At 36.1% G+C, this 25,382-nt stretch overlaps 3 protein-coding genes across 4 annotated transcripts; 2 read left to right on the plus strand and 1 right to left on the minus strand.

Moving 5' to 3' along the window:
• The first annotated feature begins 378 nt into the window (after nt 1–378).
• key (NF-kappa-B essential modulator kenny) lies at nt 379–11,153 on the plus strand. 2 transcript variants are annotated; one of them, XM_073991716.1, is made up of 8 exons: nt 379–914; nt 3,830–4,555; nt 4,727–4,826; nt 4,888–5,018; nt 9,757–9,933; nt 10,011–10,166; nt 10,240–10,707; nt 10,779–11,153. In XM_073991716.1, the coding sequence occupies exons 2-8, from the start codon at nt 3,869–3,871 to the stop codon at nt 10,911–10,913; spliced, it is 1,854 nt and encodes a 617-aa protein (XP_073847817.1). In that variant the 5' UTR covers nt 379–914; nt 3,830–3,868; the 3' UTR covers nt 10,914–11,153. The 2 variants fall into 2 exon arrangements, with proteins under 2 accessions (XP_073847817.1, XP_073847818.1); XM_073991717.1 differs by lacking the exon at nt 379–914 and adding an exon at nt 3,035–3,264 and having other exon boundaries at nt 3,345–4,555.
• A 1,192-nt stretch (nt 11,154–12,345) lies between these two features.
• LOC141406378 (peroxisomal leader peptide-processing protease) lies at nt 12,346–14,863 on the minus strand. The gene is made up of 6 exons (XM_073991718.1): nt 14,586–14,863; nt 13,728–14,522; nt 13,492–13,655; nt 13,297–13,406; nt 12,780–13,239; nt 12,346–12,709 (listed from the first exon to the last, which is right to left on the minus strand). Exons 2-6 carry the CDS (start codon nt 14,489–14,491, stop codon nt 12,621–12,623), a joined length of 1,587 nt encoding a protein of 528 aa, XP_073847819.1. The 5' UTR covers nt 14,492–14,522; nt 14,586–14,863; the 3' UTR covers nt 12,346–12,620.
• Nucleotides 14,864–14,954: 91 nt separating this feature from the next.
• Nucleotides 14,955–21,775, plus strand: bisc (TM2 domain-containing protein 1 biscotti). Its single transcript, XM_073989854.1, has 3 exons — nt 14,955–15,177; nt 15,244–15,325; nt 21,365–21,775. The coding sequence occupies exons 1-3, from the start codon at nt 15,006–15,008 to the stop codon at nt 21,648–21,650; spliced, it is 540 nt and encodes a 179-aa protein (XP_073845955.1). The 5' UTR covers nt 14,955–15,005; the 3' UTR covers nt 21,651–21,775.
• The last annotated feature ends 3,607 nt before the right edge of the window (nt 21,776–25,382 follow it).

Raw genomic sequence — 25,382 nt, forward strand, 5'->3', positions numbered from 1 at the left:
ATTCATGCATAGCAACTGTCACTTTTTTTCGCCCATATGTAATTCCTTCTGCACGGCAAAATTTTATTTTTCATTCGTTTTCTGTTTTTTTTTTTCTTTATTTATATCGCGTACAAACAAAACAGCTGTTTACCTTTTGTTGTACAGACGAGAATAGAGCGCGAAATATACATATGTATGCACATAACTCTTTGATGCATTGAAATTTCTGTATGGTTCACACCATGTGTACAAAATTCAGATTTGTAAAAAGTGACAGTTGGTATGCACAAATATGTAAAAAACATACCGTGTAGAAACGCTTTAATTAAACCGTGAACATTCTCTTAAGTATATCGTCTAAACGCGCTTTTATTTTTATGTGTTGCCTCAACACTCAAGTAACGTACAGCTACGACGTCAACTAATCGCATCTAGCATACCCATCTATAGAACCCTATATTTAATTTATTTTGGTTATTTCCCTTCCATATCGTCTTTCTTATTAGTTCACATTTTATATTTGTCTATTCATTCGTATCAAACTATTTGTCGGGAGCAGTTGTTTTTGGAGTTTTCTAATAAAAACATTAGTTAAAAATATTCTTTATTTTATATATATTTATGTGCAACGCGGTGCACATACATCTATATAAATAACAAATATACGCCGTTGTGTTTCATCGTCGCATATAAAAATAGATAACAATCTGGCAAAATTTCACAACGCAGTGAAAATTGGAGTACTTTTTGGTTAGTGGAAGTGAAAAAAACCAATCCATAGTGCTGGTCATGTAATAAACAACAATAACAGCCTATTAATCTGTGCAGCCAAAACAAACAATAGTTGAAAAATATCACTATTATCGATTTGTTTTGTTCTTTGGAATTGACGAAGAAGAATTATTCATCAACATTTGGTAACGCCGCATAAGGTAAGAAGAAAATCAAAATAATGCGAGTCTGAGTCATTTGCCGAAATATATCGGGATCAAATCATGCAATTGGTCTTAAATCGGGGGATACCCTTCTTTTGGTTTTTTAAATTTGTTTTTCCATTTACGCATTTAGTGCGTATTTTATTGATTGGCGTACAATTTTAATAAGTATGTCGTTTAATGTCCGCAAGCCATGTCGTTCCTTTGTTGTTGTTGGGAGTAAATGGGGACGAACAAAAATTATCGTAGATGCATATTAAACGGCAATATTGCATGTTTGTGTTAATTTTAGGGCCAAATTATTCCCATGCGATATAATATATTTCAAACTGTATACATCACAAATAGAGCCATTGCATATGTGAATGCTTCACATGGCCACATGGAGGCATACATACATGTGCCTAAATTGAGAGGATACATATGACATACAAAATCTTGGATTACGGACACACACTTTTTTTATATGGGTCAGATTATCTGTTAAACTCCATTTTTTAACAAATGGCCTATGGTGAATTCGAATCGTCTTATTAAAACAAGCCATAATTTTCTATTTTCGATACGTCGTTTACGCCTGAAAACAGAGTGAGACATCCAGTTTTATTTCATAATGGAATCTATTGCCTTTTATTTTGGGACGTTTCCGAGAAATGTGTATGATTGTATAGCTTCTTGGTTATCCAACAAACATATCCACAAACAGATGAGTAGAAAACACAATGCTGATTGTGAATATTGCTTTTCTGTTGTTCGTTACTGTTTTATCTTCATGCCTTCATCATAATACGGGGAAATCCCGAATATGTCGTTCTTGTTCGTTGCTATAAATATGTATTTAATGACAGAAAACCATATTAATGTTTATTTTATTTCATAGGATTCTTGAATTTAGTAACAGTGTTTTGAGACAGTATATACATACACTAGGCCGGGGCGATTTGAAAACCTTAATGAGCCCTTCGCGTTTCTGATTCCTGGGATTGAACTGAACAAAAAAGTCCACTAGAACTTAGGTCTACCGCGAAAATCGAGCCTCCTGATTTTGATTTTAAGTTTTTTATCCATGTTTTTTGGACATTTTAGCATATAACGCCCAAAACCATTGAGATTTTCGATCCAATACAAAGACAAAAATTGTAGCCAAGACAGTGATTAAGAACTCTCTAATACATCGCAAAAGCATTGGAACGCTCCTTCAGGCAGTTTTGACTTTGAGAAGGGGCAAACTTTTCGGAAAACGTCGATAAATAGCACTGTGCTACAAAGTTGACCAGAAAAATATTCAAGCGTTCTGATGCAAAATTCTATCGTGTTGGGATCCATGGACAACGGTAAAAATAGTGAAAATCTGGGTTTCTTACATTTTCAAATTTCAACGGACATATCTTCTTTTCTTCACAACGGATTTCTATTGATCCTTCTTCCTTTTAAAGGGGTAAATAATATCTTTCGAACAATTTATTATTTTTTAATCGGTTCACTCACTACAATTTTTGTCTTTGTATTGGATCGAAAATCTCAATGGTTTGGGCATTATATGCTAATAAAAAACTTAAAATCAAAATCGGGAGGCTCGATTTTCGCGGTAGACCTAAGTTCTAGTTGACTTTTTTGCTCAGTTCAATCCCAGGAATCAGAAACGCGAAGGGCCCATTAAGGTTTTTTTCCTTACATACAAATCGCACCGCCCTAATATACACATATGACCAATATAATAAGTACAAACGTTAGTATGCACTTTAAAGCAAAGTTAATCATGAACTTAAGTTTTGCAACATAAATGACACTTAAAAAAATAACTTTTGTGTGGATCTTCAAGATAAACAACTTTCTAAATGCGATATTAAGAAAGTCAAAAAAATTGATGGACAAAATAATAAGTACATTTTGAAAATCATTAATTAATATTAGTTTTAGGATATACTGTAATTTAAGATGTTTATATTATTAATAATTTGTGCTCCTTTATTTTGAACTACCTTTTGTATTCTTTTTGGCATATTGCCATATGCTGTAATTTTAAAAGATATTTAATACCAAATTTTTTGTTCGAGCATTGCAATGTCTGAAATGTATTCAAAGAATCGGAACTAGTCACAATTTAATTTGTATAGATTCATTCTTGAGGACCACGGTTTGACATTCAGTTGAAAAGGTGCAGTATGTCGTGCATGCTGGGAAGATGTTTTACACGGTGTCATCGATCGTTCCCTATAGGAATTTAGACGGCTGGGCCAGAGCCAAAACTGCTCTGATTTTGTCGTGGCAGCTGACGCTGCTCAGCAACGTTATATGAGGGATGTTCTCTGAGGACCGCATTCACAAGATAGTTGCGACTGCATCCGTGTGAGTTCTATTTAAACCTTCTTGATAGGCTTGTTGACATAGGCGTTATCTCTTGTAACGTTGCACCCATCTTTCTAGATTATGAAGATCCCTGAGTCAGCAGTGCTGACATGCCTGGGTGGTTGGGTTCTATCCATCATATGGTGATTAGGATGGCTCTCTCGGTAACACCCGAGCCTTTGATAGGTTCGGCCAGCATTTTGATAGGTTTGAACATTTTTCCATCGCGTTGCATTTATATTGCCTCCCGCATATCTTACCACAATCTGACATATAACGCCATATGTGGTCAACAAGGTTTCTTTATCTGCACCCCAAGTGCTGCTGGCTAGGGACTTGAGGACCTTGTTCCTACATCTCACCTTGTCACCAATAGCTGTGGCATGCGAGGACGACATGAACATTCGGTTTTCCAATGTAACCCCTAGAATTTTGGGGTAGTTTTGTGATTGGAATTCTGCTACCATCGACCATGACATTCAACTCTGTTCTCACCTCTGCTCTGCTTTTTATGGTTTGAATAATTTTAAATTTAAACTTAATGTCACATTTCTTTCTTTCAGTTCTACTTCTGAATCCCTGGTTCGTGAATCCCGGCAAAAATGTCTGACGAAGAATCGTTTGTTATATTGGGTTCATCTCCTATGCCCTCATTGGAACATGATGGTGGCGATCGAAATGATTCAGGTGCCCATCTTTCAATTCAATCGGATACTCCAGGCAGTTGTTTTACATCACTGAAAAGTAGTCAACTTGGGGAACTGCAGAATGCAAGCCAAACTTCTAATAAAACTCCAACAATATCGATGACTACGTCAATGACCGCATCAAAGGAAACTCCAACAACATCTATGACTGGGTCAAAAGAAAACAAAAGCAGCACCCTGTTGTCATTGACCGCATCTAAGGAAACTCCAAACAAACCGACTATGTCATCATCAATGCAACGTTCTGCCGAGAGCATTTTATGGTCGCGACCACAGGTTGAAGTTAAGAATGATTTTTTACCACTCAGCTTGGAAGATTGTGCCCTACAATCGCCATTGGAACGTAGTCCCAAAACGTCACTAACCTCTCGCCCACCACCATCACCACTTAACATTTCAATGGGTTATAATTCGAACAACAAGGAAAACATACAACCCACAACATCTACAAATAATGTTGATAAAAATATGACAAATTCTTCGAACACGATGAATGAGAAAGCAACATCTGCACCATCTTCTAAAGTTACCAGTTTGGCAAGCAGTTTTATATTGGGTGAAGTTAATGCTGATGCTTTAAAGGTATAACATTGAATTATAAATTCTTTATTTAAATTAATTTTTTTAAGAAAAATTTCATTCAATATTTAGCAAATTCGTTGGTGATATCGAAATTAAAATAAAGAAATATTTGCCCATTTCTGTAGCGACATAAACAAGCATATGCTATAAAAATTTGTTCTTTTATTTCAGTCAAGTGTCTTTTCCCAATTTCCCAGTATTTCGATGCAAGCCAGTGCCGAAGATGTTATGAAATTGCAAACAATGTGTAACGAATATATGCAATTGAAAGGTGTGTGTTATTCCCCGTAATTTATAAACACATTTCTCATTTTTCTCTTTGTTTCTTATAGCCACCCTTGAAAAGGTCAACAACACAATGTCATTATTCTATAAAAACTCTTTGGAATGGAAGGAAAAAATGAATACCATGGAAAATCATTACAAGCAACAATTGAATGATTGTCAAAATCAAATTGAAGCTGTAAGTAGAATTTAATTTTTCATACAAAATTTAAGGAGTACCTGACATAGTAGCTCGGCGATAGAACCCGAGACAATGAACTTGCAATAAATAATACGCATACGTTTGTGACGCTTATGACCACCGTTCAACATGTTTACACTGCACTACAACAGCACGGCTCCTCTAAGGCTCAGATGCTTTTCTCTGCACTAAAGTTGCAACCACCTAACCGTTGCCAACAAAACCATTGCTTAAAAATATTCTTTAAAAAATCCACGTTTGTTGGCCTCAGGATCGCTTAAAAATATTCTTTAAAAAATCCACGTTTGTTGGCCTCAGGATCGCTTAAAAATATTCTTTAAAAAATCCACGTTTGTTGGTCTCAGGATCGCTTAAAAAATATTCTTTAAAAAATCCAAGTTTGTTGGTCTCAGGATCGCTTAAAAAATATTCTTTAAAAAATCCACGTTTGTTGGTCTCAGGATTGCTTAAAAAATATTCTTTAAAAAATCCATGTTTGTTGGTCTCAGGATCGCTTAAAAAATATTCTTTAAAAAATCCACGTTTGTTGGTCTCAGGATCGCTTAAAAAATATTCTTTAAAAATCCACGTTTGTTGGTCTCAGGATCGCTTAAAAATATTCTTTAAAAAATCCACGTTTGTTGGTCTCAGGATCGCTTAAAAATATTCTTTAAAAAATCCACGTTTGTTGGTCTCAGGATCGCTTAAAAATATTCTTTAAAAAATCCACGTTTGTTGGTCTCAGGATCGCTTAAAAATATTCTTTAAAAAATCCACGTTTGTTGGTCTCAGGATCGCTTAAAAATATTCTTTAAAAAATCCACGTTTGTTGGTCTCAGGATCGCTTAAAAATATTCTTTAAAAAATCCACGTTTGTTGGTCTCAGGATCGCTTAAAAATATTCTTTAAAAAAATCCACGTTTGTTGGTCTCAGGATCGCTTAAAAATATTATTTAAAAATCTGCGTTTGTTGGTCTCAGGATCGCTTAAAAATATTCTTTAAAAAATCCACGTTTGTTGGTCTCAGGATCGCTTAAAAATATTCTTTAAAAAATCCACGTTTGTTGGTCTCAGGATCGCTTAAAAATATTCTTTAAAAATCCACGTTTGTTGGTCTCAGGATCGCTTAAAAATATTCTTTAAAAAATCCACGTTTGTTGGTCTCAGGATCGCTTAAAAATATTCTTTAAAAAATCCACGATTGTTGGGTCTCAGGGTCGCTTAAAAAATATTCTTTAAAAAAACCGCGTTTGTTGGTCTCAGGATCGCTTAAAAATATTCTTTAAAAAATCCACGTTTGTTGGTCTCAGGATCGCTTAAAAATATTCTTTAAAAAATCCACGTTTGTTGGTCTCAGGATCGCTTAAAAATATTCTTTAAAAAATCCACGTTTGTTGGTCTCAGGATCGCTTAAAAAATATTCTTTAAAAAATCCACGTTTGTTGGTCTCAGGATCGCTGAAAAAATATTCTTTAAAAAATCCACGTTTGTTGGTCTCAGGATCGCTTAAAAATATTCTTTAAAAAATCCACGTTTGTTGGTCTCAGGATCGCTTAAAAATATTCTTTAAAAAATCCACGTTTGTTGGTCTCAGGATCGCTTAAAAATATTCTTTAAAAAATCCACGTTTGTTGGTCTCAGGATCGCTTAAAAATATTCTTTAAAAAATCCACGTTTGTTGGTCTCAGGATCGCTTAAAAATATTCTTTAAAAAAATCCACGTTTGTTGGTCTCAGGATCGCTTAAAAATATTATTTAAAAATCTGCGTTTGTTGGTCTCAGGATCGCTTAAAAATATTCTTTAAAAAATCCACGTTTGTTGGTCTCAGGATCGCTTAAAAATATTCTTTAAAAAATCCACGTTTGTTGGTCTCAGGATCGCTTAAAAATATTCTTTAAAAATCCACGTTTGTTGGTCTCAGGATCGCTTAAAAATATTCTTTAAAAAATCCACGTTTGTTGGTCTCAGGATCGCTTAAAAATATTCTTTAAAAAATCCACGATTGTTGGGTCTCAGGGTCGCTTAAAAAATATTCTTTAAAAAAACCGCGTTTGTTGGTCTCAGGATCGCTTAAAAATATTCTTTAAAAAATCCACGTTTGTTGGTCTCAGGATCGCTTAAAAATATTCTTTAAAAAATACACGTTTGTTGGTCTCAGGATCGCTTAAAAATATTCTTTAAAAAATCCACGTTTGTTGGTCTCAGGATCGCTTAAAAATATTCTTTAAAAAATCCACGTTTGTTGGTCTCAGGATCGCTTAAAAATATTCTTTAAAAAATCCACGTTTGTTGGTCTCAGGATCGCTTAAAAATATTCTTTAAAAAATCCACGTTTGTTGGTCTCAGGATCGCTTAAAAATATTCTTTAAAAAATCCACGTTTGTTGGTCTCAGGATCGCCTAAAAATATTCTTTAAAAATCCACGTTTGTTGGTCTCAGGATCGCTTAAAAATATTCTTTAAAAAATCCACGTTTGTTGGTCTCAGGATCGCTTAAAAATATTCTTTAAAAAAATCCACGTTTGTTGGTCTAAGGATCGCTTAAAAAATATTCTTTAAAAAAACCGCGTTTGTTGGTCTCAGGATCGCTTAAAAAATATTCTTTAAAAAATCCACGTTTGTTGGTCTAAGGGTCGCTTAAAAAATATTCTTTAAAAAATCCACGTTTGTTGGTCTCAGGATCGCTTAAAAAATATTCTTTAAAAAATCCACGTTTGTTGGTCTCAGGATCGCTTAAAAAATATTCTTTAAAAATCCACGTTTGTTAGCCTCAGGATCGCTTGTAAAAGTATTCTTTAAAAAATCCACGTTTGTTGGTCTGAGGATCGCTGAAAAATATTTTTTAAGAAATCCACGTTTGTTGGTCTGAGGATCGCTGAAAAATATTTTTTAAGAAATCCACGTTTGTTGGTCTGAGGATCGCTGAAAAATATTTTTTAAGAAATCCACGTTTGTTGGTCTGAGGATCGCTGAAAAATATTTTTTAAAAAATCCACGTTTGTTGGTCTGAGGATCGCTGAAAAATATTTTTTAAAAAATCCACGTTTGTTGGTCTGAGGATCGCTGAAAAATATTTTTTAAAAAATCCACGTTTGTTGGTCTGAGGATCGCTGAAAAATATTTTTTAAAAAATCCACGTTTGTTGGTCTGAGGATCGCTGAAAAATATTTTTTAAAAAATCCACGTTTGTTGGTCTGAGGATCGCTGAAAAATATTTTTTAAAAAATCCACGTTTGTTGGTCTGAGGATCTTTGAAAAATATTTTTTAAAAAATCCACGTTTGTTGGTCTGAGGATCGCTGAAAAATATTTTTTAAAAAATCCACGTTTGTTGGTCTGAGGATCGCTGAAAAATATTTTTTAAAAAATCCACGTTTGTTGGTCTGAGGATCGCTGAAAAATATTTTTTAAAAAATCCACGTTTGTTGGTCTGAGGATCGCTTAAAAATATTCTTTAAAAAATCCACGTTTGTTGGTCTCAGGATCGCTTAAAAATATTCTTTAAAAAATCCACGTTTGTTGGTCTCAGGATCGCTTAAAAATATTCTTTAAAAAATCCACGTTTGTTGGTCTCAGGATCGCTTAAAAAATATTCTTTAAAAATCAATGTCTGTTGGCTTCAGGATCGCTGAAAAAATATTCTTTAAAAAATCCACGTTTGTTGGTCTCAGGATCGCTTAAAAATATTCTTTAAAAAATCCACGTTTGTTGGTCTCAGGATCGCTTAAAAATATTCTTTAAAAAATCCACGTTTGTTGGTCTCAGGATCGCTGAAAAATATTCTTTAAAAATCCACGTTTGTTGGCCTCAGGATCGCTGAAAAAATATTCTTTAAAAATCCACGTTTGTTGGTCTGAGGATCGCTTGAAAAAGTATTCTTTAAAAAATCTACCTTTATTAGTCTGAGAATCGCTGAAAAATATTGTTTAAAAAAATTCACGTTTGTTGGACTGAGGATCGCTGAAAAATATTCTTTAAAAAATCACGTTTGTTGGTCTGAGGATCGCTGTAAAATATTCTTTAAAAAAAAACAACTTTATTAGTCTGGGGATCGCTGAAAAATATTCTTTAAAAAATCCCCCTTTATAAGTCTGAGGATCGCGAAAACTTTTCTTCAAAAATCCACGTTTCTTGGTCTCAGGATCGTGAAAACTTTTCTTCAAAAATCCACGCTTCTTGGTCTCAGGATCGCTGAAAAAATATCTTTTAAAATCCACGTTTGTTGGACTGAGGATCGCTGAAAAAATATTCTTTAAAAATCCAAGTTTGTTGATCTCAGGATCGCTTAAAAATATCCTTTAAAAATCAACGTTAGTTGTTTTTATGATCACTGAAAAAATATTCTTTAAAAAAATCCACGTTAGACTATCGCTGAATTTTTTTTAAATCAACGTTTGTTGGACTTAAGATCGCTTGGATACTGTCAAGGACTCCACGCTGTTTGGGGAAATCGAACAGATTGCCCTTTGGCCAAGTTTGAAATACAAGTTCCTCCACCATTTCCTCCAACGTCTAGCTAAGATGGATAGGAATATGCAAAAAGAATTATCCAAACATACCTGCATATTAAATTAGTGCAGAAGGTTGTGAAGACCCTTAAGTCATACATCATAAAAGAACATTTAGAAAGAACTACAAGAATGTATTAGGGAGCCAAAAATATGTTGCTTCCGAATAACTAATTACAGTACAGCCTCTAATCTTTAAATTGTTTTATTTGCCTCTTCTCGTTTTAGCTACGTGTTGAAAACATGCAACTCAAAAAATCCATTGATGAACAAATTGAACAAACTAAGGCTGTGGATTTGGCCAGGCAAAAGGATCGTGAAGAAATGATAAAAACCATATCGGAAAAGAATTCTTTGGTGGAAAATATGAGAGCTCAAATTGTTAGATTGGAAGAGCAGAACACGGTAAGTGAAACGAACATACAATACAACAACTAATTTAGTAACACAAAAACTTTGAATTATTTATTATTAACAAATAGGCAACATTTGAATTTCTACCCAAGAAAACTCCCGAGAAAACCGACAGTAACTTCGACAATTTATATATAACACGTGGTGAACACGATCATATAGTTAAAGAACTAAAACGACAATTATCTGAATTATTGGCCAAAAACTTGGATATACAAGATATGGTATGTGGTTTTCACTATATTTCTATTAATTTCATTAAATACAAAATTAATATTGAATCTTGATTTCGAATAGGAAAAAAATTATATTGATGAGTTAAATTGCCTTAAAGTTAATTTAACTGCAGCCGAAGAGTTAATAGCTCACAACCGTGCCGAAATTGCAAATCTTAAGGCAGCCGATATTGAAAAACAAAATAAAATCGAAGAACTGCAAAGAAATAACGAATTGCTGCACAATGAAAATGCCATACAAAATGAACGTATTGTTCTCTTGGAACAACAAAATGAAGTACATCGTAGAGATTTCGAGATGGAACGTGAAAGTCGCCAAACGGCTGTTGGTGAAAAAGCTCAAGTTTTACAAGATTTAAGAGCTTTACAAAGACGTAATCAAGAACTTTTGGAAGAACGTCAAAAACTAGTTGAAAATTATGAACGTAGAGTGTCAACAATGTCATCGTCGGCAGGATCAACACCGTCTTTAGTGGCTGCAGCAGCTGCAGCCCAGGTATATCTCAACAATCCACAAAGGCCCATAAGGGTAAGTCTTTGATGATACATTTAGAAAGAAAATCGGTTGGCTAATCTTCTACTTTCTTTTTATTTTTTCAGGAATTAACACCTCCCTCGCCTTCAAGTCAATCTGTCCCGGCACCGCCCATGCTCAGTTGTCCCATTTGTAATAAAACATTTAAATCTCTGTCGGTCTTACAGAGTCATGCAAATGATTGCATAGATAGAACTTAGAAGTTTTGTAAGCTCTGAAGTTGTTTAAATTAGAATTAGTTTCGATAACATTATTATATTAGAGCTCGAAGATTAAAAATGAAATGAAATATTATCTCTTAAAATTGAATAATACGAAAAGAAGTATAATTGGATAAGTGTCAATGTTTTGTTTATATTATATTCTTTTGTTATCCTTATGTAATTAGTTTATAGGTCGTAAAGAAGTAAACAATATCTTCAATAAAATGAATATTAATTCATATTGGAATCATCATTTATTTTACTTAGAAATTAGGATGGAAATTATAAATGTTTTTTATTTTATTCATTATTTGATTAATAGCTTAGGTTTAAGGACGCACAACCGATTGATAACCAGACACCGCTTCACTCGGAAACCTTTGGATCATTGAGTTGATCCTTGATAGGTTTGAACATGACAAAGAGGAAATTCTATGGATATTGAGGGTAAACATGAAGAAATATCCGGGATATTGCTGCGTTGTTGTTGGATGGTTTATGATGGAGTACAAAGAGAGTTAAGGAAGAAAGGCAGTTATACTCGTAGTTAGGTGTTCTTGTCAAGTCATGAATGATATTTGGCAAGTTTAAACGGTGTAATGGGATCTATGTCTGGTAAGGTGAGAGTGCCTATCTCGTATCTACCTAGTTGTTGGTGTCTTCTTGTGTGCAACAAGGGACACTTGAAAGCTAGACGGTTTCTATCTCTTCCACATCTTCACATTATCCACTGCAGTCAAAATCACTCCATCTTGAAGTTAGAGATCTAACGCTGCGGTGATTTAACGAATGGTCCCACGTTGGATATCGCTGACCAGATTGCTGAGATGCGTCTTCTCAAGATAGATGCCACGTATTTTGCTGATGTTGTACCACATCGGTGGTCTAACAGATTCTTCAAATGGTAATTTGATTGACTTCGAGCCGCCACGAGCTACTTCATCTACTAATTCGTTTTCCATACCCAGCAAAGTTTAACAACGTCTCGTATATCATACAGAGCCTTTCTGCAGTCAAGCATAGCTCACGAGTTTATGATCCATGACTTGAGAATCTTTTGGGCTGCCTGACTATCGACATATGTATGTAGTCATGGATCCAGTGAGACCTTTAACTAAGTGTGCTGCTTTCCTGCTAGCAATAATAACTTCTTGACTGGCGTACCACCATCCTATTGACTGATGTGGATTCTCAGAAGATCTTACCCTCCTCAGCCACTTTATTCCTGTTAGAAGCTGGCGTCATTGCAGTGATATGTGAGCCAGTCCTCTGCAAGCACAAAGCTCCTGAACATTCGTGTTCTTCTTTCCCCCTACAGCTTTAGGGACAGTCGAAAGTGAAGCAGTCGCTGTGGATAAAACCTTATGCGGATGGTTCGTCTGTGCCTGACCATTCCACTTCTCCGACACTAATAATAAAATAATTAACATTTTTCCATTTTCTAGATTTATTTGTTCAGAAAGAATTCTTGATCCCCGCCGAACTGTTACAAAAAACGGCCCATTTGAATATTAAAACTATATATTTTTAAAATTTGTATAAAATACATATGTATAAATGGTGTATGAAATGTAGTAACAAGCTATATAACTTAAAATTACAAATAATTGTGTGTAGAAGCCAAACATATAACAGTACAAAATAGTCGATTGTGTATTCCCATTCACCCAGCAGCTTTATAAAACAACGTCGGGAATATGCTCTTTATAATTTACATATAACAGGAGGTGGTTGCAATGACCATATTCTTTGAATATCTGGATTTGCCACCAAATTATTCAAAATATGGAGATCTAAAAAATAAAGCATTAAATTGTTAGATACTGGAAAACAAGCATTCCGAACGAAATCATTTAATCTTACCATTCGTCTTTGCATAATCCTCCAGTATGGAACGTATTGTTATAATGGGTATTGCATTATTAATATTCGGATAAACGATGTTATCCATTTTTATATTCGATACACAGACACCCATTATATTGCCATGTTCATCAAACATGGGTCCACCACTTTGACCCGCCTGTACGCAACCATCAGACATTATAGCTGCTGGTGTATATTTTATAATACGTCCTTGAAATATCGAAGGATTAAAATCGTATTTTAAATTGAAGTTGACAAAATATGGAAATCCGGCATTATACACCGTTTGCCCCAGGCAGGGTTTAGTTTGGGCCAAACGTACACAATAACGTGAAGGAATGTGAGAAGGTGTAGACAATAGAGCTACATCGAATGCAGTGTCATAGTTGGGATTACTCCATAAAACATCTGATTCAAATTCACCATCCACTCCGCGACAATAAACTGTGGAATTAACCTATAAAATAAAGATAAGTCGTTATCTACATTTCAATATGCACATTAGCTATATTACCTGAAAAACAACATGGGAACAGGTTATTATAAACTTTTTATTCTGCACTTTAACTAATGTTCCAGTGCCTTGATTGCCATTGGCTTCTATTACCACCAAACTCCGTTCCCCTGCATTGAGATAAAAACAAATTAATATTGCACATGTTGCAGTTCTGGCAGACATTAAGATTAGATAAGATAGTATGGGACTTACAGGCAAAATTAGATGGTTCCCTCGGTATGGTAATGGTGGTGATTTTTATACCCAATTGATTCATAAAATCACGCAATAAAAATGCAAAATTTGCTGCTATTGTCATTTGTAGATTTTCATTGTTGCGCTGGAAAGCCGTGCTGATGATGAGACCAATTAAACGTCTGCAAAAGAAAACAAAGAAATTTTTATATCAATCAAAAGTAATTTGCTTGTCCTTCTTTGTCTCTACTTACAACTTATTATTAAAAACAGCCGAACCCTCACATCCCAAGGGTAAATTATTGGAAAGCACAAACAATGAACCATTCTTGCCAATAACATTTGACACTTTTCCTATGCTAATGGTTTTATAAAAATTCTCCAAACCAAATGGTGTACACATTGTAAGGACATCATCCAGTGGTCGTATGGGATGTATATATCTTAAATAGTGGGCAATATGTTCGAGAAACCTTTCAAACTTTTCTGGCGGCGTTCCAGCTGTTACACTTGTTGGTCGCATTGTCAACACCAGAAAACTTGTTAATAATACTTCATTATGATCCTTTGTTTGCGATTCATTATAGTTCATGGAATTTAACATTTTATGAAGATTCCTTGATATCTCTTTAGAACTAAAGATATATAAAAGTTTGGCCGTATAACGCGTTAAAATGTGTGGTACATTGGAATTGTGATTGGGATGTGTTACGGCCGGTGGTAATTTACGACGATCAAAGGTTACTTGATAATTAAGTGAATTCAAATGCTGGGCTTCATCGGTATCAACATCTTGGGCATTAACCAAAAGACATTGTTGCAGCTTGTGAATGATTTTTGTGCTAGGACATACATTTTCGTTGCTATGGTCCGATATAAAAGGCAACATGGGACGCACATAGGGTTGTAGTATACAGCCTGAAGTTATTATAAGCTCATTATTTATGATGACTGCAGATTGTTTGGCATTTGGATGATTGGCCACTTCCAGCAAAGCGTGACGTATTTTTAAAAGCATTTTCGTATTGTAAGTGGATATCGCAATGAGTCTGTAAATATTTAAGACGACAAAATTAGTAAATTTTCTTCATTTAGAAGCAGACACAGCTTACCATTTATTATTTTGATTTGACCAAAACTCAATTAATTTGGCAAGTCCATAGTCTAAAATGTTTATGCTTTCTTCTTTCCAGCTGTTGGCTGGGGTTATATCGTTCAATACTTGCCAAACATCAGATACAAGAATTAAATGGTTTTGTCATTGCTTTATCTTATCGACAAGATTAATTTTGTATTAGTAAAAAATATTTTGATTAATTTTTCAATTTGTCTTGAATGCTTGTTCTTGTTTTTTTTTCTATTGTTTATTTTCTTTTGTTTTGATTTCTATGCAGAGGTGTAACAAATAGTACGCAATACTAAATAAGCAACACAGCATGCCAAACAGAAAAGCGTTTGCAACCCTATAGTAATCAGCTGTTAACTTTTTATTGTCTTCTTGTTAATTTGCAAACATTACATTACAGTGTAAAATGTTAAAATTATTATTTTTGGTATTTTTATTAATAACATTGACTCAGGGCGAAGCCTATGATTGTACAACATTGCTTATGGGTCAATATTTATGTCCAGAGCCGGGAAGAAAACAAATTGATCCCAAGACTCAACAGTACTATGGATGCGAAAGGAATGGTTTGGCTAAAGGTTGTTATACGGCTTTTTGGAACGAAGATGTACAGGAATGATGTGGAAAATAATTTTTCTTTGCAGTTTGGTGTATTGCAGCAGATGGCATAGAGTGCATTGGTACCAACAACAATACATTTACCAAGGAAATGCCCTGTAAATGGACGTAAGTATTTCCAAAGACTAGACTATTTTCGACCTAGTGGTGTTCGAGATTCCACTTGCTTTGCTTAAGGCTAGACGGTTGGAATTGTTGATTTTAGATCCTTTTTGAAAGTACCGGAGCTGAAGATTGGCAGATGTTTAGCCTGTTTGCTTTGCTGTATTTAATTTTTGGGGAGTTAACAAGTATCTCATCGGCAATACGAAACTCAAATTGGATGAGTATGAATAAATAAATATGTTCCAAGACAGTGGGGTTTCAAAATTCCGTAAGCACCATTTTTATAGCTGAACAAGGAGATAAGGTATAGGTATTTAAAAGTTTTTATGTACTTTTTGATTCTATATAGTCTGTAATTTGCGTTTATACTTCCCAGGCGTCTCCACTAAAAATTGTAGACAGAACTTGATATTTTAGTATGTTATCCATATAAGGGTACCGCTCGATTTGAGGTATTTTCAAGTTTTTATCTAAATTTTCTACCTAAATTGGCTGTAATTTATCATTTAAGGTTCGCAGTGGGTAAAAACTTCTCCAAAAATTAGAACATATGTCTAGACACGTTTCAAATGCTTTCCACAAAGAAAGGCTTATGTTCTTTTTGGTTGAATGTTAGAAAATGTAGCAATGAAAAATGTAACATCTTTGACCGACCGGTATATCATCAAGAGCGTGATGAGATCTACTGATCTTTTGGAATCTAGTTGTGTCTATAGTCTTTGGGTAATGTGTTACTCAGTTTCCCCGCTTTAGGCTTGTAGTTCACCTTTAGCTCTTTCCAAAGGTGCAGAATGTGTTATGCTGCATTTTGCAGTAATGCTGGTATTCTGAAGAATTGCTGAAAGCTGTTAATCAATCGTTCATTGAAGTCTTGAGAGGCTAGTTAATCTGTCTATCAATTGTTCATAATGTACAGGTCGGATTTGATCTGAATTGTTGTAGGCAGGACACCCTCAAAGTCCGCGCAACGGGAGAAGTGAACCCCTTATAGAAGATCGAGAGTCACTAGTCAAAAGTTAGTCGAGCAACTGTCGCTCCGCTTAATACTACCTTTGAATTTAGGGGGCCAAAAAACCCAATAAGCCAATTGGATCCTTGCCAGTTTTATTCGTCCAACACAGCCCAAGTTGCACTTCCCACAAGTTTAGTATATTTTTGGCGCTACACTGACGGCAAAGTTAAATTCAGACTATATCTCATCTCTTTATACCCTCAGTCAGTCTTTAGGCTAAAGAGGGTATATATACTTTTATACGATGAAAATGTGCCTCATAGAAATAATAATTTTAGACCCCAAGTATGTTTAGACGAAATCAGTTTTAGAAAATTTGGAGTCGATTTAGCCATGTCCGTCCGTCTGCCTATCCGGCTGGCAGAAGCGCATGATTGCTCTCGAACGGATCAAGAGATTGTCAAATATTTGGTTATCGTAATTTTTTGTCCAAACTTAGATCAAGTTCGAAGGTGGGCCATGTCGGTCCACACCTTCGTAAAACTCCCGCACAAAAGTTGAAATTTTTCGCTAAAATGGTGCGCACAATAATTCTCGAAGGGAGTAACCATTTGGCTCCAAACTTTGATCGTCGTAAAATTTGCTTTAGACATAGATCAGCTGTAAATCTGTAAATATCTCCCACCAATTTTTCAAAATTTTCGACACAAGTGTAGTTTAGGGACTCTTGTCGGATCGGCATGACTTTTTTTTGCAGCAGGTTGTGCTCTATTCCTCTTTCACGACAGTACCATGTTTTCCAGGGGCAAGTCTAGACTTCCTAAGATAATGTCCCAAAAGCTTCAAGAGACCCTTCTGGCATCAACTCAAATGGCTGATGAGCACGATTTGGCCGAGACATTGTACATCGTAAAATATCTTCTAAACGTACATCAAGTTCCAAGAAGGTCTATATTGGAAAACATCTTCGGATACCTCACTTCGGATACCTCACTTTTGGAGGATAATTTGCAAATTTTTATCGAAAGTACTTCTGGTGGCGATATAATTGTTTTTCATGAGAAGTCCATCCTTCCCCAAAAAATGGTCCAAAAGCTATAGAAAATCCTATGCTACCCAATTAAAATGGCTGATAGGCACAATAACTATGGACAGTAGTGATTGACATTGGTCCAACCTTTCTGCATCGTAATGTTTCTCTCGTACTTAAATCAAGTACGAATATGGACTATGTCGCTCCAAAACCTTCGGGTTACTCCCTGCCAAAAATTTCAAATCTGTGCACTCTAGAAGCAAGTATAGGATCCTTTTTATACCCTCAGCATTTATGCTAACAGGGTATATACACTTTCATACGGGCTAAATGTGCCTCATCGAAATAATGGTTTTAGACCCCAAGTATGATTGGACGAAATGTGTTTCTGACAATTTGGAGTCGATTGAGCAATGTCCGTCCGTCTGTCGGGCTGGCTGGAGCCCACGATAACTCTCGAACGGATGAACCGATTGGATTCAAATTTTGGCTTTTTGGCAATATTTTGCCCAAACTTAGCTTAAGTTCGAATATGGGCTATATCGGTCCACTCCTTCCGGTACCTCCCACACAAAAGTTCGAAAATGTTCCGAAAATTTGTGCGCACGATAACTCTTGAAGGGAGTAACCGATTTGGTCCTTACTTTGCACATCCTGAAACGTGTACCAGACTTAGATAAGGTTTCAATATGGACTCAATCGGTCCACTCCTTCGAGTACCTCCCACACAAAATTTTGGAAAAGTTCAGTTTAGGGCCATCTCTCGAATCGCATTGATTTTTGTTTTAGCAACTTGTATTCACTGCCCCCAATACGACGGTGCAAGTTTCATTAGGGGCAAGTCCATACTTCCTGAGAAAATAGCATGCAAGTTGCAAAAAACCCCTATGACACCGTGTGAGGTGGTTGGAGCGCAAGATAACTCTAGAACGGATCTGCCGGTTCGGTCCAACATTTAGCCTTAGTAATATTTTGTCCAAGGGGCCACCGTGGTGCAATGGTTAGCACGTCCGCCTTGCACTCAGAAGGTCTGCGGTTCGAATCCCAGGCCAAGCAACATCAAATTTTCAACGGTGGCAAAATTCCCCCTCAGTAATGCTGGCGACATTTCCTGAGTATTTAAGCCATGAAAAACTTTTCTACAAGTGGTGTCGTAAGACACGCCGTTCGGACTCGGCAATAAAAAGTAGGTCCCATATCATTGAGCCAATATGAATCGGCGTGCACTCATTGATATGAGAGAAGTCTCCCTTGTCCCATCTGGGATGTTTGTGGAACAATTATATAATATTTTGTCCAAACATAGTTTAAGTTCGAAGATAAGCCATATCGGTCCACTCCTTCAGGTACCTCCCCCACAAAAGTTCAAAAATGTTCGGAAAAATTTTTCGTACGATAACTCTTGAAGAGAGTGGCCGAATTGGTCCATACTTACTTTACACATCCTAATACATCTACCAGATATAGATCAGGTTCAAATATAGACTATATTTGTCCAATCCATCCGGTACCTCCCACACACAATTTCGGATAAGTTCACTTTAAGACCTGCTATCGAATCACTTTGATTTTTATAGAAGCAACTTGCATTCGCTGCCTCAATTACGATGGTAAACGTTTTTTCAGGGGTAAGTCCATACTTCTTGAGCAAACAGCCCGAAGAGTGTAAAAACCCCCTATGGCACCATATGTTGTGGCTGGAGATCCACTTCCATAACGGTCAATGTCGATCCATTCCTTTTAGTATCTCTTCCGCAAAACTTTTGATCTTTAATCCCAATCAAAATTTTTGTCGGTTCAAACGCCCAACATTTTTAAAAACCCCTAAATACATAGTATTTTGGAAAAAAAATTGTTTCAATATACACAGGCTGAGGGTATATCTCTGTCGGCAAAGCCGACTGATACTTTTTTACTTGTTTACACTACATTTCGGATCTTTCGTGCAGTACTAAAAAACAACCATACTGGGTTTGCTTCTTTTAATTATCTCACAGGCTAAGGGTATATTTATACCCTACACCACTATGTGGTAAGGGGTATTATGTGTTAGTGCATTTGTATGTAACATACAAAAGGAAGCGAGATAGACCCATAGTTCCTTCTAGGGATATACATAGAATCACTTTCTGAGTCGATTTATGCATGGCCGTCCGTCCGTTCCGTTCGCAACATACAGGTCGCATTTGTTGACCGATTTCGCTGAAAATTGGGGAATACCATTTTTTTAGCCGTCGGAAGATCAAGTTCGAAGATGGGCTATATCGGTCCAAGTTTTGGTATAGCCCCCATATGTATTTTCGGCCGATTTCACGTATTTTCTGTAACACACACGCTATATATGTCCGATTTCGATGAAATTTGGAATGTGTGACTGAATTTGGTCTAAAAATAAATGTGCCAAATTATATCGAAATCGGTTCAGATTTGGATATAGCTCCCATATATATGTTCGCCCGATTTCACGTATGCGATGTACCAATCACGCTATATACGTCCGATTTTAATGAAATTTGGAATGTTTGACTGAATTTGGTATAGAAATAAGTGTGCCAAATTATATAGAAATCGGTTCAGATTTGGACATAGCTCCCATATATATTTTCGGCCGATTTCATGTATTTTCTGTACCAAACACGCTATATATTTCCGATTTCGATGAAATTTGGAATGTGTGACTGAATTCAGTCTAGAAATAAATGTGCCAAATTATATCGAAATCGGTTCAGATTTGGATATAGCACCCATATATATTTTCGGCCGATTTCGCGTATTTGCTGCTCCAAACACGCTATATAAGTCGGATTTCAATGATATTTGGAATGTGTGACTGAATTCGGTCTGGAAATAAATGTGCCAAATTATATCAAAATCGGGTTAGATCTGGATATAGCTCCGATTTATATTTTACATATTCACAGTGGTGTAGGGTATCATATAGTCGGCCCCGCCCGACTTTGATCCTTTCCTTACTGGTTTTTCTCTGCAGAATCGAATGATATTTATACCCTCCACCATATAGAAGGTATAATTAAATTTGTCATTCCGTTTGTAACACATCGAAATATTCGTCGGAGACCCTATAAAGTATATATATATATTATTGATCAGCATAAAATTCTAAGTCGATCTAACCATGTCCGTCTGTCCGTCCGTTCGTCTGTCGGTTGAAATCAAGATACAGCTCGCAATTTTTAAGATAGAGCGCCAAAATTTGGTACAGAAGTTTTTATTACTTCCAGGATGGTTGGTATTGAAAATGGGATATATCGGTCCACGTTTTGATATAGTCCCCCATAGAACGGTACCTCCCGATTTTCTTTATTTCTGAGGTTTTAGCTTCATTATCCCTGGCTGAAATTTGGTATTCAGTCGTCGTTGGTTGTACAAAACTTTCCACCTGAAATTTGTTAGTAGACTTAAGGTAAGGTCACATTAGGCAAATATTTGCTCCAGCGACCGGCATTGTGCGCTTACTGAGATCAAGTGGTGTTAATAATACATTGAATTTATGCTAACTTGCTCTCAGTAAGCGCACAATGCCGGTCGTTGGAGCAAATATTTGCCTAATGTAACTCTACCTTTAGACTTCATTGGTGGTATAAAACTTTCCTCCAGAAATTTGTCGGTATAAGTACATGCCTTCATATAGCCCCCATAGAACGGTACCTCCCGATTTTCGGTATTTTAAAGGTTGTTGCCACAATAATCCACCGAAATAGCTGAAATTTGGTACTTAGTCTTCGTTGGGGGTATAAAACTTTCCCCCAGAAGTTTGTCGGTACAGGTCCATGTCTTAATATAGCCTCCATAAAGCGGTACCTCCCGAGCGTGGTTATTGTGAAAATTAGCCACATTTTTTTTACCGAAATTGTTGATATTTTGTATTTTGTCTTCCTCATACACGAAAGGAAAATTGTTCCATTTTACTTCAATAGAAATCGTGTTGGAGGGTATAACAAGTTCGGCCCGGCCGAACTTAACGTCGTTCTTACTTGTTTTTATTTCTTTTAAAACGCTTTATATATATTTATATATATTTTTTTCCATATTTCAGAAACGGCTATCATCTGGACACCGTACTTTTACTCTCCGTCTTTACTGGCATGTTTGGTCTGGATCGTTTTTATTTAGGTTATTATGGTATGGGTCTGCTGAAAGCTTGTACGCTTGGTGGTTTCTTTATTGGCCAACTGGTGGATATAATATTAATCGCTCTACAAATTGTTCGACCAGCCGATGGATCACATTATATTATACCGTACTATGGTGCTGGTGTCAATATCATACGAAGTAATAATGAAACTTATCGGGTACCACGTGACGACTGGAATCGTGCATGATTGCGTTTCCACCAAATTGTAAGAGAGAATCTAAGGACTGTTTGTTTTGTAACATATTGTATGTAGATTATAATTTTTAAGTAGAAAATAATAAATAAAGAGATAAAATCAATCAATAAATTAAATGAAATTTAAACAGTGAAATTGGAGATGTTGTGCAGTCAACTAAGTTTGATGTACTTTATTTAAATTACTGCAATTCTGATTTCTTCGCTTAGAGAAATTGATGAGAAGTCAGGGTTTCCTTCCCTTCTAACAGGCAATTGTCATAATTAAAATTTTGTGGAGTAAATCAAAGTTTTAACATACTAGACGTCGATATTATAGAGTACTCATTTGTGCTGGATGAGCCTCAATACTCTTGATCAGTCGCAATAATAATCTGCCTTAAGGAAAACAAAGATAAATTTATGAAAAAGTACACAAACAGCGAGGACCAAAATGCACGTTTTGGTGAACCCATATCGATATACAAAGTTGAAAATATCCTCATCTTATTTCTTCTGTCTAGATAATTTATTCTTTTTTATTTATTTTTAAAATTTAATTACCTTCATGTACTCCTCTTGTTTGCCCATCAATTTCATTATTGATTTGTCTTTTTTTGTTGTGTCTGCCAGAGCCGATATCATGATGCGGAAAAAGTTGTACGAACTGTGTACATTTTGTTGCAGTTGTAGTTCTTGGTCATGCTGTTTATTGTGGCTGTTGTTGTCGCCGTCATCTTTGTTGTTGCTGTTTGTTGTCGTTTGTTCTGTCGCATTTTGTTAATTTTACGTTGACCATGTTTAACAAAAAATGTTATCTCTTAAGCCACAACTAAACATGGTCATGACTGAATGCCTAAATGACTTATTGACTCAATGACTGACTGGGCCTGAACGCGACTTGAAGTGAATGATGTAAGTGCTCTTGTCTTCTTATACCAACATTTGAGTTAGTCTTCATTTCAGCTTCAGTTGTAATTTGTGATGGCAGCGGCGGTGGTGTTGGCACGTAGAGAGTGAGTGAGAGACGGCTTACTGACTAGGAACCTATGAATGAACCAATAATGTTAGCTATGTCTGACAGTTGATAAATCCTACGATAGTTACCTTTTTGTTTACATCACCACCGTTCCATTTACAGAAGACATAGTCTATCAACAATATAAGAGACAGCACCACGACCCAACAACAACAGCAACAATTCCAAAAAAACCAATAAAAAATGCATCCACAAAATGAATGACGAAAATGTTGCACGTAGGTATGGATGAATATTTGGATGGATGTCTGGATAAATGCATGCTGGAATGTTTACTTGAACTTCATCATTTACGATGAGTGTACCTTAACAGGAGGCACATACCATAGACTGACAATGATAGTGTTTTATACTATTTGTTCAGATAGGTACATGACGGTTGTATGTTTATAAAACAAACAAAAATGATCCTTTTTTGGAGTTTGTCGGTATGATAATTATGGAGTCTTTCTTGGAGATCATGTCATACCAGAGGTAGAATACCAGAGAGTAGATGACCTAAAGAGTAATTTGGCATTGCGTAGATAACCCAAAAAGTCGTTCTACTTTGAAAAAGGTAGTACCAAGTGGCACTTAACTTTGAGTAAATTGCTCCTAGTATCATCTCCCACTGGGTATATTGCATTAAGGGTTGTGTAACACACAGTAGTTAATCCCAAGGGTTGTCTAGTATAGCGTGGGTAGTCTACGATGCATTAGATGAACCCTAGAGTAATCTACGGTAGAGCGGATGACGCCAAGGATCTTCTACCATACTATAGAACAGATTACCACAAAGTGTTGGGTAATATAGAGTAGCTGACTCACTAGGCTCGCCTATAATGGAGTAAATGGTCCCAAAGGTCTTCTACAATGGAGTAGATGATCTCAAGGGTCGTTCTCAAGTATGTTCTTAGAGGTAATATTTATAATGCCAAAAAAAAAAATTGTGTAACATAGAGTAGATGCCCCCAATGATCGTCTATCGTGTAGTAAGTAGTCCAAACGGTCGTATACTGTGGAGTGACCCGAAGAGTGGACTTCCCAAGAACAGATTACTGTAGGCAAGATAATCCTATTATCTTATGGAGTAGATGACCCTTAAGGTAGAAACACAATCAGCCTATTTCTTGCTTTGCTTTAGTAAAAGAATAAATGAAAAAAGCTACGTAATTCAAATTCGTCTTTACCGTTCTTTTACCCGAAATGAAGCCACGCAAGCAAGAAAAATCCATTGTGTTTCTACCCTTAGCGTCGTAAAGTAAATGGTGCAACAAGTGTCGCTGATTTTAGAGTAAATATTCTCCGATATATCTGTTATAGAATAGATGACACCATGTGCCATTTTTAATAAAGCCGATGATCTCCAGGCTCGTCTAATATAAAGGAAGATATTCTCAATGATAATGTGCTAAAAGGTAGAAAACCCTAAAAGACATCTAATGTACAATAGATGACCCCCAGGGTCGTTTCTGATGGAGTAGACGTCCATAAGGGTCGTCTATGAGGGAGTAGATGTCCCTAAGAAACGTTTTTGATGTCGCCTCTCAGATGGAGTAAAAGTCCCTAAGAGTCATCTGCCATAAACTAGAGGACGTCTACAATAAAGTATATGACAATGAAGGTCACATACCATCGAGTAGATGACCTTATGGATCGTCTACCATCAGTTAGATGACCATAAAGGTAGAAACTTAATCGGCTCGTTGCTCGCTTTCTTCGCTTTGCTCTAGTAAAAAAATAAATAAAAGAAAGCAACCTAATTCAAATTCGTCTTGGTCATTCTTTATTCTTTTAGCCGAAATGAAGCCATGCAAGCAAGAAAAGTCCATTGTATTTCTACCTTAAGGATGCATTTCTACCGTCGAGTAGATGACTGTAAGGGTCGTCTAACATCGAGTAGATGACCCTACGTGTCGCCTAACCCAGGTTAGATTTTCTTAATTGTTGTCTATAATAGAGTACATGAGCTGAAGGTAGATTATATCACCTGATGGGTCGTCTACCATAGAAAAGATGACCCCAAAGATCGTCTAGCATAGATTGGATGACCCCAAGCGACGTCTATGATGGAGTAGATGGACCCAAGGTTCGTCTAAGATAGAGTAAATTGTCTGAAATATCATCTATGATGGAGTGTATGTCCCTAATGGTCGTCTATCGTAGGGAAGGTCCACCCATTGGTCGTCTACCAAGGACTAGATTGCCACAGGAATCGTCTATTTTAAAGTAGATGACACACGGGTCATCTAACATAGGCTAGATGAGCCGAATAATGAGTAATGGATAACCCACTATGGTGTCATATTTGTTATAGTAGACTTATTGGAGTTCGTCACCAACTACTCAGACCTTTATGGAGCTTCTCAACAAATATTCAGACCTCTATTGCGCTCCTTACCTACTACACAGATTTCTATAAAGCTCCTCACCAACTATTCAGACCTCTGTGGAGCTTCTTATCAACTATTCGAACTATTGAGTCCTCTCTGGAGCTACTTACGGGCAGAGTACGTAAAAATACTTTAAATAAAATTTCCAATCGTTTCGTTTCGTATTTTCCATAGGAACAATACAAAACGAAACATAACCCTCGTTGACCGAGCTCGCTGTTTAGTTTCGTGAGTACGAACAAAACGAAAAGCGAAAAGTACTCAACTCCACAACAGATAGAAAACTAAATAGTACTTAACACATGTGAATAAATCAAAAACGTTTGGTGGTTGA

This window comes from Musca autumnalis, unplaced genomic scaffold (genome assembly GCF_047663935.1).
Source record: "Musca autumnalis isolate F117 unplaced genomic scaffold, ASM4766393v1 scaffold_5, whole genome shotgun sequence".
NCBI lineage: Eukaryota > Metazoa > Arthropoda > Insecta > Diptera > Muscidae > Musca > Musca autumnalis.